General features: G+C 41.0%; 1 protein-coding gene across 5 annotated transcripts in view; it reads left to right on the top strand.

The window, feature by feature from the left end:
* The window catches only part of IQCH (IQ motif containing H), a 213,853-nt gene that overhangs the window by 153,929 nt on the left and 42,961 nt on the right, over positions 1-16,963 (top strand). For all 5 annotated transcript variants that reach the window (XM_032623387.1, XM_032623391.1, XM_032623390.1 and 2 more), the window contains 2 exons: positions 1,617-1,737; positions 5,692-5,978. In XM_032623387.1, coding sequence (XP_032479278.1) covers positions 1,617-1,737; positions 5,692-5,978 — 408 coding nt within the window. The remainder of the gene's footprint in view (positions 1-1,616; positions 1,738-5,691; positions 5,979-16,963) is intronic.

Below are 16,963 nucleotides of genomic sequence, written 5' to 3'. Positions count from 1 at the left end.
TTGTACGTCAAGCACTTACTAAGCTAACTAATGAGACTACCACCAGGATTTTCTGGATATTTCAGAAATTATTCAGGTGACTGGGACCTGCCTAGAGTGTACTCTCAGATATTTATTTGTCTTCTATTGTAGATTTTCAGAGGGCATGGGACCCAGAATGAATCAGATGTTCCAAGGAGCTGGGGGAGGGGGGGGAGGGGGAGGACAATCACTTTTTAAAGGCAGAGAAATTGAAAATAAATAGCTGTACAGATGATTTCTAAGATTCCTTCCTGCCCCACTCGCCAAGGCTGATTCTTTTCTGATTCTTCCAAATACTGATGTTCACTCAAAGATTAAAAAGTTCCCCAGCAACCCAAAGCAACCCTGAGTTTTTCTTGTCAATGTCCTATATTTTGAATATGAATCCTGCCTATCAAATGTTTTGTGTCTAGTGCCCTGCTCTTCTTCTGAGAGGAAAAATATCTGAAGAGGTGGCTTCTATCTAAAAAATTTTAGATAGTCTAAGACTTTCCAAAAAAAAAACAAAAACAAAATGTCCCGACAAACCGAGTCTTTTCATGTCAAAAAGCCAGGTTTCTTATTCATCAGAGGGTTTCCTACTGTTTTCATTTTGACAAGATGCTCTGTAGTTTGGGGTTGTTGTACAATGACGTGGGGCCAGCCTCACATCTAGGCAGATGAAGCTATGACCTAGTGGGGCACATCAGGTGACTGAAGCCAGCCCCCCTCCCCATCTCACTCTTCCAACCTGCCCCCTCCTAAAATCCCACCTCTACAGGGTCAGCCGTGGTTTAAGGCTTTGATACCAGAGTTACACAGAGGCCCCCCCAACCAGGGGGAATGGGCACGGCTTAAAGAGATGAAGGTGCCCAAGAAAGACCCTGCCAACTCCATGATCTCTCCCAAGATCAGCTCTGTTAGGGTCATACTATAAAAAACATTCCCATCTGGGTTGCCAAGGGGGAGGGTGGGTAGGGAAGGGAAGGAATGGGAATTTAGGAGGAGCAGAGGCAAACTATTATATATAGGATGGATAAACGACAAGGTCCTACTGTAGAGCACAGGGAGCTATATTCAATATCCTGTGACAAACCATAATAGAAAAGAATACAAATACGTGTATAACTGAGTCACTTTGCTCTACAGAAGAAATTAACACATTGTAAGTCAACTACACATTAATAAAATCTTTTTTAAATGAAAAACAAAATTCCAGTCTGAAGGACCTTAGGGAGAAGGTAGTGAACCCCACCTTTTACACAATGGAAAACTGAGGCCCAGAGTAGGGAGGCACAGTGCCCGAGGACACCGACCACAGCAGGTCAGCCTGCTGTGGGTCTGAAACTGGGGTTACCTGATGCCCAGACAGGGCATGTCTCTTTTGGAGACAACAGGCACGACTAGCAGCAATATTTAAGGGCCAAGTCACTTTGAAATATGAAAATTGAAAGGGCTGGAAAAATAGAGAATATTTTCAAAATGGCTTTCTGACTCTGGGTAAACAGTAACCACATTTTTTTTGCCTGTTGGAGGCCTGGTTTTTAATCACTCCACAAGCAGTTTTCATTTCTGTAGTAAAATTGCTTGTGGTTCTATTTAATTTGTTTCTGCAGGAGCCGGCTTTGGTGAAGATCTCCGAGGAGCTGGCGGGCGTTTTAGCACAGCACGCACAGCCAGTCAATGAGAAACGGTTCCCGACGTGGAGGAAATTCCTCCAAACATTTCTCAGTCAAGGTAAATAAGACTGTAAAGCTTCTATTGAGCACTAGTCCGCACAACCTTGAATTCTAGTTTTGGGTCAACCTGAGGCCAACTTGAATACCTGGCAACTCTTGTGTTGGTTTAGAAAAGTGCTCCTACAAGCCGACTTTCTTTCTCTTTTAAGCTTTGCCTAAATATTTATCTTGCACTCAGCCTCTTAAGTAAGCAGGAACTGAGCATACCAAGCGTGCCATGCATAGCTCAAGATTCTGACCATATTTTTGCACCACAGACTTCTCCTGAGAAGTAGGCTTTGGAATCAGATGACCTGGGCTTGGATCTCATCCTTGACCTTGAGGTAGGTTCTTAAACCCTCAGGGGCCCAGTTTCCTCACCTACTTCACAGGGTTGTTGGGAGGATTCAAGGCAATACAGATATGAAAGTTCCTTCCGTGGAGCCTGACTCAAAATAAAGTCTTTAAGAAATGTTAGTTTCTCCTTCCATTTTCTAGGGGAGCAGAAATGGTCTCACTTCCAGTTCTGAAGGTAGACTTTGTAAATAAGATCCTCTACAGTCCTGGAGCAAAGTCAGCCTCTGTTTCTTTCATCCTCCTCCTCTTGACTTCTCCTCAATTTTCCAATGACATTAGGAGGTCAGTGGATGAGGGAATGAATGGAGCAAATGCTGCTTATCCCCAGTTGGAGAGGTCCTGTGGGAGTGCTACACCGAGGCACGGCCACACACTGCCCCTCACTCTCCAGAAGGTTACAGTGTAAGGCAGATATTCCTATATGCTTACCCACATGAATTATAAGAGAAGGCTAGGATACAGACCACAGAAGATATCTTTCCACTCTTTACCACTGTCAAACGATGATAATATATTAACATGAATATATAATAGTGTTATAATAATATTATATTAGATGCTAACAACAGCAGCAGCAACAACCCAGTGGTGAGAATAGCACAGTGAAGATAACATAACAAGCACAGTCTGTGCTTACTATGTGCTAGACTCTATTCTAAGTACACCTATATTAATTTCTTTGATCCTCCCAACAGGCCTATGAGGTGGGTAGCGTTATCACCCTTGCTTTATAGAGGAGGAAACTGAGGTACAAAAGATTAAGTAACTCACCCCGAATCACCCTGTGATTACGTAGCAGAGCCAATAAAAGGCTACACCTGTGCTGCTCCAGGAGTCTTGGCCAGAGCCAATGGGTATATTTACCAAGGAATACCTCCTAGCTCAAGGTATGAGATCGCATGGGAAATGACAGATCTGTTGGGCGTTGGAATATACTGCAAGGCAGAGTGGGGTGGAAGGGCATAGTAAACACTCTGTTAATGAATTATTTAAGCAAGGCGTCGGATGGCCCACCATCTAACAAGAATGCTGAAAAAGGATTCTTCACTGGTGCAGGGAGAAGCGCGGGGTGGGGGGCAGTTATAATGCACAATCTCTAATGTCTTCTCAAATCTAAATTTCTGTGATTCTACAAATTTCCACATGCACCCACTGCCAGAAAAGTAAAGCTAAAAGAGTCAACCCCATGCATAAACGGAAGAAAATAAGGTACATGTAATAAAAAATGGTTAATAATAAAGGATTTTTTTAAGTTAGGAGGGGAAGACCATGAAGATCTCAGGTCCATACAGGACAGGATGTTAGGAAGTTTCCAGATCTTATAAGGTCAGTCTGCAAACCTTCCTCTAATCTATTACTTTCATGGGAGCTTTGTAGCTTAGAAAGGGTATTCCCAGCCACTGTCTCACCTGAGCTGTATAACCAAAAGCTTAGGCTTTGCCTCAACCTCCTTCATCTCTATCCTTTCTTCCTCTCTCTCAGTCGTGTTGTAATCACAGTGCTTATTTATGGGAGGCAGAACAAGCTTTATTGAGCCAATTTTATAGAAAAAGAAAGAGGCTTAAAGCTAGGAAGTGACTAGGGCAAAATCACACAACAAATTCGTGGTGAATGGGAACACAGTTAAGATCCTACAATTTTAGCATGTCTCAAAAATCCAGTTCTGGTAAGTCATGTGTTTTCAAACCTCTGCGGGCTCTGAGCCCAGTGCATACAGCAGGCCCTGCATAAAATGCTCACTGACTGAGAGAGGCCTTCCTCCAGGTTTCCTGACCCTTAGGCCACCATCTCCTGCCATCTTCCCCTATTGCCTGTTTCATTTCATTTCTACTCTCTGAAGTGTGCTTATGGTCACAAAGTGTGCTACAGATTTGATTTCTACATTGTCATAGGATTATATCAAAGGCAATACATTTTTAAAAGAGGAATTAATTGCTTCGAAAGGAAAAATATTAACGGTGAAAAAACCATGGTTCTACTGCTGAGAAGACAATACAAATAAGCTACTTTGAAGTAAAATAATCTTGTAACTGTAAAGGACAATGTGTTTTCACTGAAGCACCATCTTTCAAAATGTAGGTGACAGCTAAAGCCACAAAGTTTTCTAAATCAGAGACTCAATAGGTTTTTTTGCTTTTTCTTGTGCATTGTGTCATTGCTGTTTTGTTACCTTTACCTTGCTAAATCCCCAGCAACCGGTATTTGGGTACAGCACACACTAGGAACCTCATTTAAAGAAAAGCACATCTCAAACCAAACAAAAAGATAAATCAGTTTTCCTTCTGAAACTCAGTTTTCTTTAGGACCAGCTCCAACCACATTTATAGACATTTAAAGAAAGTGCCTTTTGTATAAAGTAACAGATGGCTGCATTTGAGAATTGTTAAAATTTCAGGATTTAACCATATATGCTGTTCAAAGCCTGTGAGCAGAGGTCACCTCCCAGCAAATTCCTGAAATACAGGCCAAGTTTATCTTAATACTGTCAGGCTTCAGAGGCTGCCTTGTCTAGGAACACTTAATTGTTTTTACTTTTAAATTATGTTATCTGATTCTTCACAAATAATATTTAAAGTTTTTTCTATAAAAGGGATATATACAGTAAGATTTACAAGTTAGGCCTAAAAATAGAAAATAGGGCCATGTGAATTTTGTGGACACCAATGAGCTGGGCCACAAATTTATCCAGGGCTAATTTGTTGCTATGAACATCAAATTTGCCTCTACGATTTTTGTTATTCAGAGCAAAAGGTAAAATAAGATAAATTATGAAGCTCCCATTATCAGCACGGAGCAAGCTTACCTGATCTTCAAGAATGGCAGCATCTCCTGGCTCTATATTTTAAAACAACCAGCTATATATAGAAGTCCTTTGGCTGACATAATGGTCAGTGTTCTCTTATGCCTGATAAAAGCCCTAACCTGTCAAAATTTCAAAAAGCAGTGAAGTTGAACAGAAAGCGCAGTGGTCATCAAGGTACAAACTGTGGACTGTGGGCAGTTAATTTCCCCTGAGGGACTTGCTATAGTCCTCAGGTTCATTGTTTATGTACTGAATGGGCACAGGCTTGATGATCTTTACAGTGTCTTCCTAGTTACGATCAAAACTACCATTCAGGGCTTCCCTGGTGGTGCAGTGGTTGAGAGTCCACCTGCCGATGCAGGGGACACGTGTCCGCGCCCCGGTCCGGGAAGGTCCCACATGCCGCAGAGCTGCTGGGCCCGTGAGCCATGGCCGCTGACCCTGCGCGTCCGGAGCCTGTGCTCCGCAACGGGAGAGGCCACAACAGTGAGAGGCCCACGTACTGCAAAAAAAAAAAAAACAACTACCATTCATTGAGTCCTACTATACACCAAGCATTGGGCTAAATACTAGAGACACAGTATCACGAAGATTCACAACAGTCTGGCGAGGTAGGTCTTATTATGCCCATTTTAAAAATGAGGGAAAGGAAGTTCAGAGAATTGAAACCACTTGCCCAAAGTCTCACAAGACATGGCAGATGCAGGCTCTGAGCCTGAGTCCCTCTGCCAAAGCCTGGGCTCCTTCCTCTTGCTCTAATGGGCACTGTCCATGTGAGCTTGTCCGTTCACCTACCCATGCTTTTCCCCCCAGGAGGCGTGATCGAAGCATACCCACCTTCAGAGAGCGTCACCAACCTGACAGTGGACATGCTGATAGAACCCAATGGGGAAATCAGGATACTGTCAACAGGGGACCAGTTTCATGCCGAAGGCCCCTTCATCTCCTCTGGGACCACTATGCCTCAGACCTCATTGGATCCCCAAGTTCTCAGTTCTTTGTGCCTTCAAATTGGAAATGCTTGTAAAATGAAAAATGTGATTGGTTACTTTTCCATCAACCTGGTGACTTTTATTGATCCAAGGACCATGGAGCAGCAGGTAAGTCGACTTGATGCCGTATGAAATACTGAAATATGTAAAGGCTCCACACCGTCCACGCCTATGCAACAGGGACTGTGAGGGAGCTTCTAAGATTCACTGCTCTTCTGATGAGCTGACTGTAAATTCAGCATTTACATGGTCCATGGCAATTTGGGTGAGACCATGCTTTATGTCTGTAAATACAGGACCAGTGTTACCAAGCAAAGGGCTTGCCGCCCAATGGGTGCAGTAGCCAATACAGTACTATGGCACCAGCTTTTAAGAAAACAAAAGGCTTTATTGCGAGGTCAGCTGGCAAGGAGACAGGAGGCAAGGCTCAAAGCTGTGGCTCCCTGATCTGGGGTTTGGTCAAGCTTTTACGAGTTAGGGGAAGAGGGTTGGTATGCAGGGAAGGTTTTCACTGAAGGGCGCTGGAATTTGGCCGTTTATGGTGAGGTGTGATAAAGGGGGCTTTAGCACCGGCTCTTCAGGGACAGCAGACCCCTCGCTTCTGTAAGGGCTCCGGCATTCAGGTTCCGGTCATGTCCAGGTCCTTTGGTTTCATGGGAAGAGAGACTTTGCTTTCGGGTGTTGTCTGAGGTCAAAATTTTCTCCTTGGTGCATACTTTGGCTGCATGACTTGTGGTTTCGTTCTGTTGTCTGTGAAAAACAACTCAGTTTCTTGTTAGAAACAGTATAGGGCTAGTTTCAGGCTGGTTCTGCCGATACACCAGGGTCTTCTCATTCGGTACAGCTGGAGTTTAAATGACTGCAACTCATTCCAATGGGGCCTCAGTTTGCCCATTAATGCTCTGCCTGTATCTTATTGTGAGACTGCTTTATGCCATCCAGGGAGTGAACCTTTCTAGAATCTGTTCTTAAATAGAAAGTTAATCATTAAAAAGGAGGTAAGAGTTCTTGTTTCTGTTCCTTTTCTTAACAGTAATTCACCAGCAACTTAGGTTGTCAATTTTTTCTTCTTAAAAAAAGTGTATTGGGAAATATTTCATAAATATAAAAAGGTCTAAATACTAATGTAATGAACCAAGACCACCTCCAGTCCTGTGTACTCCTTGCCAATCCCCCTTGCATGGCTCCTTCTCCTCCCAGAGGTATCCACCATCTTGCAATTAGGACTTTTATTCCTTTTCATATCTTTATGCTTTTACTGCATGTGAATGTTACTCAACCATGTTCATTTGCCTGACATGCAGCAAGCCAAAACACTGAAACGCTGACGTTTGTAGCAAAGAAAGGGTTTATTCACAAGGCAGCCAAGCAAGGAGAAAGGAGAACAAGTCTCAAATCTGCCTCAAGGGGCATGAGAGATTTATGGGATAAAGGAGCAAGGTGGTCGTACGCTTGGGGAGCGACGGGACAGGTGACTGGAAATAAGAGAAAGGTGAAGGAATTGTCATTCTGCACAGGAGTTACTACTAAGCTACGGGCTTCTTCATGGGAGGCGTGTTAAAAAATTGAGGCACTTGGCATGATCTGAGGGTGGAGTTTTCGGCCTTCTGATGTCAAAATGTCACTGAGCTGATACTCGCACATGCCCAGTTGGAGGGTCAGTGGTCCTATCCAGTCTTAACCAGCTCAGCTTGAACTAGACACAGCTGACTCCAAGTTTCTGGGAAACATCTCAGGCAAACATCGTTTAGGCTAAGTGCAGCTTGGAGGACATGCACTTTTTTATAGAAACAATTAAAATGACTTTGATCAGTGAAGGCAGATTACAGGTGTAATGGATTTATATATTTAATATGTGATTTAATTTTGTTTCTTTTAAAATTTTTATAGATCATAACGTCCTATGTATTATTATTCTACAACATGCTTTTACTTATTCAATATTTCATCCACGAGATTCTTCATGTGTACATGTGTTCCTCTGATGTATAATAATTACAGATAAATAATTTTTAACCTCTTTTGCCCCAGAAATTACAATGTTTAAATTCACCACTACTTCATGAGACTTATTTTTCAAAATGTTCAGTTCCTCTTGTATTAGTGTTGGGTGACCACAACTCTGTCTAAAGGATGGAATAACCTCCTGCCTGCCCTCTCCTGATACCCTCTGGCCATCCAACATTGTAAATAGACTTTAGTTGTTTTGTATTCCTTATTCTCAGTTTTGCAATTCTCCATTTCAGTCAGATGACAGTTTCAAAGTGAGAGTTTATGTTTTGAGCAGTTTTCAGCTTGTTCAATAATCATTTTCCATTTGCATTCCTGAGCCCTCCATTGGTTTTATATTCCTTTCTCAGGCCCACACATGGAAAGAGAAAAGGACAAACTGAAGGGCATTCAGGAATCAACCTGGGGTGGAGTGAGGACAGGAACAATGCCCTCTGGCAAAAGGGCTGGATGGCAAGGAAGCAAGGGGACGACATGCAGGAGAAGCTGCCCTCTCCAAATGCTTGTCATGAGAAACAAGGATTAAATCTGTGATCCCTGGGGCAGTAGGGAGGATGGAACTATGGCGACAGTTGACTTATGGTTTTTATTTATTCAAGTTTGGTATAGGGAGAGTTGCACGAGGCAATGAGAGGTAACTTCTCCAGACACAGAGCTGGTCCTGTCCCAGAGCTTACTACTGTTCCTAGCTTCTGGGACAAAGGTCCCACATTTCACTTGGCTGGTCCCATGTGCCTTGACAGGCTTTGCTCACCCTAACTCCCCCTTTTTCTCTCTTTTCCAACCCCTCACTCATCATATTACCTCCTGCCACAGGGATTTTACACATGCTGCCCCTCTGCCTAAAATGCTCTTGCCTCTTCTCTTTTACCTAGTTAACCCCCTTCGCATCCATCATATTTCAGCTCCAGCCACACTTTCTTAGGGAAGCCTCCCCCAAACTTCCTGACAAAGTCATATTCCCCTGTTTTAGGTTCTCCTATCATCATGTACCTCTCCTTTATACCACTTGCTTTTGTTACAATTTAAGACTTATTTACATGATTACCTGATTAAAGCTGTCTCCCCCTGTACAGTATAAGCTCCCTGCGGAGATATGTCTCTTTTTGCTCCCCATTCAATTCTCAGCACTATCTCTGCCCCAGCACAGAGTAGGTGTTCAGTAAATTATTTGTTGAAAGAATGAATGAATGAATAATAGAGGTATTCTAGCAGATGTTGGATGGTGCTGTTAAGGCTTTTAGAGAAGAGTTCAGAGATTAGTTGATGGGTGGGATAAATGAATATTAACCCAAGATTCCCTGATTTTTTTTCTTTTTTTTTTTTTTTTTCGGTACGCGGGCCTCTCACTGTTGTGGCCTCTCCCGTTGCGGAGCACAGGCTCTGGACGTGCAGGCCCAGCGGCCACGGCTCACGGGCCCAGCCGCTCCACAGCATGTGGGATCTTCCCGGACCGGGGCACGAACCTGTGTCCCCTGCATCGGCAGGCGGACTCTCAACCACTGCGCCACCAGGGAAGCCCGATTCTCTGATTTTATCATACTAATACTTCACCTTGTCTCTTCCTGTTAATATTTGAGTATATGGCCATTCGTGTTACAATTTTCAGTAGAACATTGGAAGAAGTTCTCAGTGAGCACACCAAAAGGAGTTTCTACATTGGCAAGGGAAGTACATTAACTCTCTGTATGTAATAGATTATTTGCAAAATCACTGGTATATATTCTTGCCATTTTGCAACTGACATCACTTCAGAAAACACTGTATTTTCTCTTCTCACTGACATGCATTGTGGTGCCAATGAAGAGACTGGCATATTATCAATCTGTCATTTTTGCCAATCTAACAGGGGAAAAAAATGGCATCTTGTTTTCCTCAGTATTTCTTTGATTATTAGTGAGGATGAACATCTGTACTATATCTGTTGGCCATTTATATATCTTGACTTAATTGCCCTTACGACTTAATCGTATCTTTTGCCCCTTTTAAATTGGACTATAATACAAATGCTGGTTTGTAGTTCTTTGTATATAGGAAACTCTCATCCTTTAACTGTTATACATGTTACAAACATCTTCTCCAGATTGTCACTTGTGGCTTTTCTTTCTTTTTTCCAGCCATGTTTCTCCACCATAAAAATCACTGTTTTTTCCTTTGTAATTGATTAGTAATATTTTATGGAAAGGTGTTCCAAGGAATAATGTCTTTTCCTCATCAAATTTCCACACAAAACTTAGTATCCATTGCCAACTTTCTCCTGAGTCAGCCACCATGATGATAGTGGTAATTTTCTATTTCCATCGTTCTTTCTACATAGATTAGTTGGAAATCTACTGCAAGGAAGAGTTTTTCCTTCTCCATCTTTCGTTTATGTATGTAGGCACGTATGTATTTATACCAGTTTAAACCTGTAAGGTTCTAGTCTCTTAAGTCAGTTGTATTTTGACACTTTCATCATTTTGATGCTCAAGTTGTCCCAGATTTGGCTAGTGGGAGACCCTTCAGTGTGGCCCTTGTGTTCTTTTGTTGTGTCCCCATCATTCTTTGAGCGTTGTCTTACTTCCTAGCACAATGAGATGTTCCAGGTTCATTTTGCATTTTCTCTGACAGACCTAGGATCAGGCCAAGAGCTTTGGGTCCTTTTAGTGGAGGATGGTATTAAGGTCTGGGCTCTTAGTGCTATCATTGCTACTGGAGTGCCATTGCTCTGGCCTCTCTCAGTGGACAGAGCTAGAAAATATATGTTTTATGTATGTATGATACACATACACACAAACATATACATACATATATACATACATGCAAGCACCTATAACCATTTCTGTATCTATCAGTGTATATATTTTAAAACCATGCATTCCTGCCAATATCTCTAATTCTAATTTAACACTTCAAGATTATTTCTAGACTTCCCTTTTTCCACACTTACAAATAAATACTTTCTCCAACAGTGAGAAACCTGTTTCTTTATCTTCAATATATTTACTTATTTACTCAAGTCAATTTATTTATTTCTTCAATGTAACCGATCTCCCAACCAGTCCTGCTGTCTTCTTCACTTAGCACAGCTGTAGTTGGTACTGAACCCTGTCATTTGTGTTTTAAGTTTATTTGTAATGCTCTTCATCAGACTACAGTTTCAAATAGTCAAATCTAGCCCCTTTTCTAAATTACTATGTTACCTTGAGCTTTTCACTTGCTTTCTGTCATCTTCAGTTTTATCAGCTATAAAATGAGTCAGTTAGCTTATTTGACTTCTGAGTTCAAAAATTATTATTTCAATAATATTTGCATAGTATTTTTGTATTAAAAATTTAATAATAGTAAGAGTCCACTTTTTAGAAATATCACAAGGAAATAATCATAAATATTTATGTACACATATATTAATCACATTACTGAGGGAAGTAAAAAACTTCAAATAGACTAAATTCTAATAGAGAATTTGTTAAGCAAATTATGATAGATGAATAGAATCAAGTGCTATGAAAACAGTAAAACTAAAGTTTTGAATAATATTTAACAGGAAACTCTACATAGAACAGTGGAGTGGCAAAATACAGATTCTAAAACAATATATGTAATATGATAACAGTTTTATAAAAAGAAAAAACATATATGCAGAGCAAAAAGAACCTAAAGAAACACACTAAGATGTTACAAGTCATTATTTCTGGGTTAGAGGATTGAGGGTATGATAGGCGGAGTAATGGCACTGCAAACATGTTCATGTCCTAATTTCTGAAGCTGGTGAAGGTTACCACACATGGTAACATGTGTACGTAATTAACCTAGTAATCTTGAGATGGCAAGATATTCTTGGATTATGCAGGTGAAGAATGTAATCACAAGGGTTCTGCTGGCTTTGAAAATGGAGGAAGTGACCATGAGCCACGGAATGCAGGTGACCTCTAGAAGCTGAAAGGGGCAAGGAAATAAATTCTCCTCTAGAGCCTCCAGGGGGAATGAAGCCCCCTGACACCACGACTTTAGCCCAGTGAGACTTCTCATCTTTGACCCTTTAAGCTACTAAATGTACAGCAGCAATAGGAAACTAGTACAGGGAGTTATTTCTGTTTTGTTGTTTATGCTTTCTCCATTTGCATTCTCAAAGTAAGCATGTATCTGTAGTCAGAAAAATATATATAAATAATGATAATCACAAATAGTGATCATTATAAAGCACTTTCACATACATGACCCTACTTATGTCCACACGTGTCTTGCAACAGAGGTGGGAGGCAGAAAGCTGAGGTGACTGAGTCCATCTCAAAATCTTGCTGTCTGGCCCCAACTGGTCCCCCATAACTTACCATGCTGTCATAATAAGAGCAGAGGGGACTGGGAGACAAAGAAAGATGGATAAAATGACAGTAGTGCACCAAGGACAGGCCCACTATTGTGAATCAGTCCAGATAAGAATATGGAAAATCTTGTCCAGACTTGAGATGAGAGTGAGGTTCTAGGGTAGCAGAATGGAGGAAGACTTTTGGAAATGTAGGGTTTAAATATTGGGAACGTCAGGGTCACTGGGAATAAAAGGAAAAGAGCCAGTCCCTGGGAAATGGAGCTGGTAAGAGCATAGTACAAAACCACTCCCGATAGTGGACATATGTCCAAGATTCCAGTACCCTAGGAATGGGGAAACGCCAAGCTTTCAGAGCCTGTGCAGAATACATGGAGCTATAAGGTAGTCATTTTGGAGATCTGGCCTTCCCACATGAGGATGACGGGAGGGATCCAACTCTTACACAAAGACCAGCAAAAGCTATTTCCATGCCCCAATGGGTCCTGGAGCAAGAGCCCTTGATGGGCAAAATCTACTCGGTTCCACGAGGGACGTGAAGCACCTGCCAAAGGCTTCAGATTGAAAAGACACTGACATGGTCATTGAACAAATACCTCCCCACGGTCTACTCAGTCCCTATGCTGCATGCTGAGGGAACAGAGATAAACAAGACATGTTCCCTATCACAAGGAAGCTCATTTCATATCCATCACCCAATTCCATTTGATACACAAGCACACAATTGTTTTGTACTCTTACTGGTTCTTAGGCATAAACATTGCCTCCATGAGATTTGTAAAGCCTCTAGAAAATGCACTGGTCCTTGCATTTTTTACCTAGTCGTAACGTCTAACACAATGATAGTTACATGATAGCCAATTGATGAATGGACTTTGGGAACTGCTAGAACATCCAGATCTGTTGAGCTTATTTATATTCACTTTTGGGAAATTCTAAAGGAAAGAACAAGTGTTTATTGAGCATCTAGTATGTACAAGACATTATGGTAGTTACAACAGAGGCTGCAAAGATGCAAAAGAAGTGGAAGTGCCTGCCCTTAGGGAGTTCAAAATCTAGCTGGGGAGAAACACTTGAAAAATGAATTACAAGGAAAAGCTTAGGTGACAACTACATAGAACAATGAAAGAGACATCAAAAAGGCAATGCCAGTTTAACTGCCTTCTGTTTGGAGCAATCAAGAAAGGTTTTTACAGAGTAGGTGGGATTTGAGCTGAAAGATAATTAGGATTTGAAAGAGGGTAAAAAAGAGTGTATTCCAAGTGGGAAAGATGCTCTGAAGGGTAGTGGTAGAAATGTACAAAACACATTTGGGAAAAAAATGATGATCTAAGTCTTACAAACATATGACTGACTTGCCTCATGTAAATATGCATTTATGTATTACTCTCCGTGGACCACGAAGGAACTCCCCTATATATCACTCTCCAGTTCCTTTTATGTAAAGTCACTAAACAAACAGATGGGCAAAGGTGCTTTCTGTTGAAATCCCCAGGTTAAAAACTCCTTTGTTGTTAGATAATTGTAAACTTTTGAAATAGCTATCTCTGTTAAGAGCATTGACAGTTATTAACTTTTTAAAGGAAAGGAAGTCCAATTTTGAAAAAAGAGTTTAGATAAAAAACAGCTGCAGGCTTCTAGCAATGGCCCTTCCTGGATACATAGTAGCTACAGAAGGAAACGAGACTTGTTACAAAGCACAAACTATGAAGAAAGATAAAAATGGAAAGCCCTGATGTATATAAGAGAATGTCTCATATATTCTGAAAACTGTTTCTAAGAGTTTCTAAATACAAATGTATCAGCCTAGAATAGAAAAAAAAAAAAGAGATAGCTGAAAATATTTTCATTATGATGGATAGGGGGTTCTGGCCCCAGCCTTTACACTTAGCAGTTGTGATACTTTAGGCAACTCACTGGACATCTCTGAGCCTCGTTTTTTCATTCACAAATGGTGAATCCCTCCCCTCCTTACCACAGGGTGTCCTGAGAGGCTGAGCAGATATAAGGTGCTGTTCTTATTAAATCAAACAGCATAATCACATGTAAAACTGTCACCTGAGGCCTCAGCAGGTTCTCAAACTGTGAGTGGAATCTGAATTGAATTAGCATTGTTTTTAAAAGTCAATGAACATTATCATCTCAAAGTGATATATAAGCATCAAAAGTGAATATATTTATTTCAGAGAGTAGAAAAACCAAGGTCTACAGAATATCGTAATTCCTTCCTATTCATTGCTATATACCCAGCACCTAGCACTACATCTAGCATATAGTAGATCCACAATAAATATTTATTAAATGAATGAAAGAATACTTCTCTCCAAGCTCCCCCCTAGTACTCTCATTTGCAAAATCTCCCTATCTCTGTCTTCAAGATATACAAGGTATTCACCAAGGGACCTCAACGAGATTTACTTTTTCTCTTTAGGGAAGGTATTTTATTTATATGTAAGAAGGTTAACAGGGTATATCTAAATTAAAATTTATAGGCCTTTAGTGTAAACAGAAATGCTTGTTATTCAGTGTTTTTTAAATGCCATAATAGACGCATTGTAAATCACAAGTTAATACCTAGTGAAGGGAAAATAGATCCCAAGGGTTTTGAAGTGTTAAAGTAAAAGAACTGTCCCTTTAAAAGGTCTACATCCCTGTGTCAATGAAAGAGACATGTAATATACAAGTAATAATAATGATGATGGTGAGGATGATGACTTCTGCAATGAACACAAAGGCAATGATGACAATAATTTTTATAGTGAAAAATTACAATTCTGTTTCTTAACACTAATAGCGCAGGTAAACTAGTGACCAGCTTTGCTATATACAATCTTACCGTATGTGACTGTCCTTAAACGTTGGGTTAACCCCCTTACACTGTAAACCTTAACCTTCAGAAAGATTGAACCCAAGCCTAAACATCAGCTCTTGGGTAGGACTTTGGTTGGTCTACAAAGAATAGACCCAGTTCCTCTGTTTATGTCTAGTCGCCCCACCCAGGATTTCTTTAGATGACTGCTCTCACCGTGGAGATCCTTGCTTCCTTTTGAATGAAACCCAGGCACTTCTCTCTGGACTTGGAGGTCTTTAACTAAATTTAATCACCAGAATCATTGCCAAGGAAGGGCAAATGTGCGCATTCACACTGCATCCTGAACTTTTCAGGAGGTGCCACGGTTCTGTAGGACTCAGGAGGTCCACAGGTAGGGAGAAAGGAAAAGTCTCCCTGCTGATGCTAAGACAGACCAAAACATTCTCCACATACATGTGGTTACAACTTGTCCACCAGCATCACAAAAACAAAGCTGAGTGGCCCCTTCCTACTTCCAGCTGTCACCTGTGGTCAAGACTTTTTGTGTGATAAATTTTCCGTTTCGAAACTGTCCTTAGCATTCATTTTAATTTTATTTTATCTGAACCATATGGTTGAGGTGACAAAGTACAGGGTAATTTGCTCTAGGTCTCACCTATTTCTTAAAACAACCCTGAACCATCCCTCTCCCACCATGTGGCACTAATTGCTTTTCTCACTGATCATGTCCAAAGTACTCTCTGCTTAGTGACTCCCTGCTTAGTGACCTGCTTAGTGACTCCCATATTCAATAAAGACATTCTCATCCTGCCTGCCACGTGCCACCTTCATTCCTACAATTGGCCTTTCCTTTCTTTTCTACCAATATACAACTTCCCTTCTTTCGAAACATGTTTCAAAATCCAACTCCTCATGGAAACCCCCCTTAATTAATCCCCCTTCAGTGCCACTTCATTCTCTAGCTTCTCAGAGCTGAGGTAGAGTACTGACAGCCAGAGTACTTATTAATGATAATATCAACTATTTATTGAAGTTTTGTCACGTACCAGACATTCTGTTATGTATTTTACATGTACTATCCCTAATCCTCACGCCTGAAAAGTGAGTACTATTATCTCTAATTTACAAATGAGGAAACTGAGGCTAGAGTGACATGTTCAAGGTCACAGGGCAACTAAGTGGCAAATCCGGGGTTCAAACCATGATGTAGCTGCCTGCTGAGCCCATGCTCCTTCTCTCACAGCAGATATTCCCCACGGTACTGCACTGAATTGATGGTGACTTCCTTTGTAAGTCTCTCCCCCCTCCTCAACCACCATCACCAAAGAAAATGTATGTTCCTCTTGTATATCCTCAGTATGCTTGTTGAATTGAGTCGAACAGCTTAAAGCCAGAAAACACATCTCCTATTTTCTTTTTAATATATTCCATCCTTGTGCTCAGCGCATAAGGTAATCATTAAATGTTAATGACGAAGCGAAATGGAATAAAATCAGTGTTGTGGTAGCCATTTTTTTGTTGTTGTTGTGGTAGCCATTTTTAAGCTTTAAGAGTTTAAATGAGCAAGCCCGTACATAGCACCACAGCTGGGAACGCCATATTGCCATTAAGCCAGAAGGTGGATTCATGGGATGGGAACATTGAAAACAGACACCACAAGAATGGTTAAGTCAGCTCTCCAAACCACTTTCTACAAGTAGCTACTGCTTTTCCCTCCATAATAATTTCACAATGATTAACCTGCTAGGTGAAAAATCCCAGGCAAAAACCTGAGTGTCAGAGGAGTTTAGAATAACCACTGAGTAACAGGCTAAGGTTGGAGGTGATGTGGACAGAGGTAGACTCATTCCCATCTAGCTGGTCAGAAATGTTAGAGAACTGCCATCTAGATTTCTATTATGGGCTTTATCTTTCAGAATAAATGCCCTTTTCTTTAAATTATTAGATTTATGAAATCCAATCTCA

The sequence above is a fragment of the Phocoena sinus genome, chromosome 2 (assembly GCF_008692025.1).
Source record: "Phocoena sinus isolate mPhoSin1 chromosome 2, mPhoSin1.pri, whole genome shotgun sequence".
Classification (NCBI taxonomy): Eukaryota; Metazoa; Chordata; class Mammalia; order Artiodactyla; family Phocoenidae; genus Phocoena; species Phocoena sinus.
Note: the sequence above shows the minus strand (reverse complement) of the source record. Positions and strands in the feature narration are given on the sequence as shown.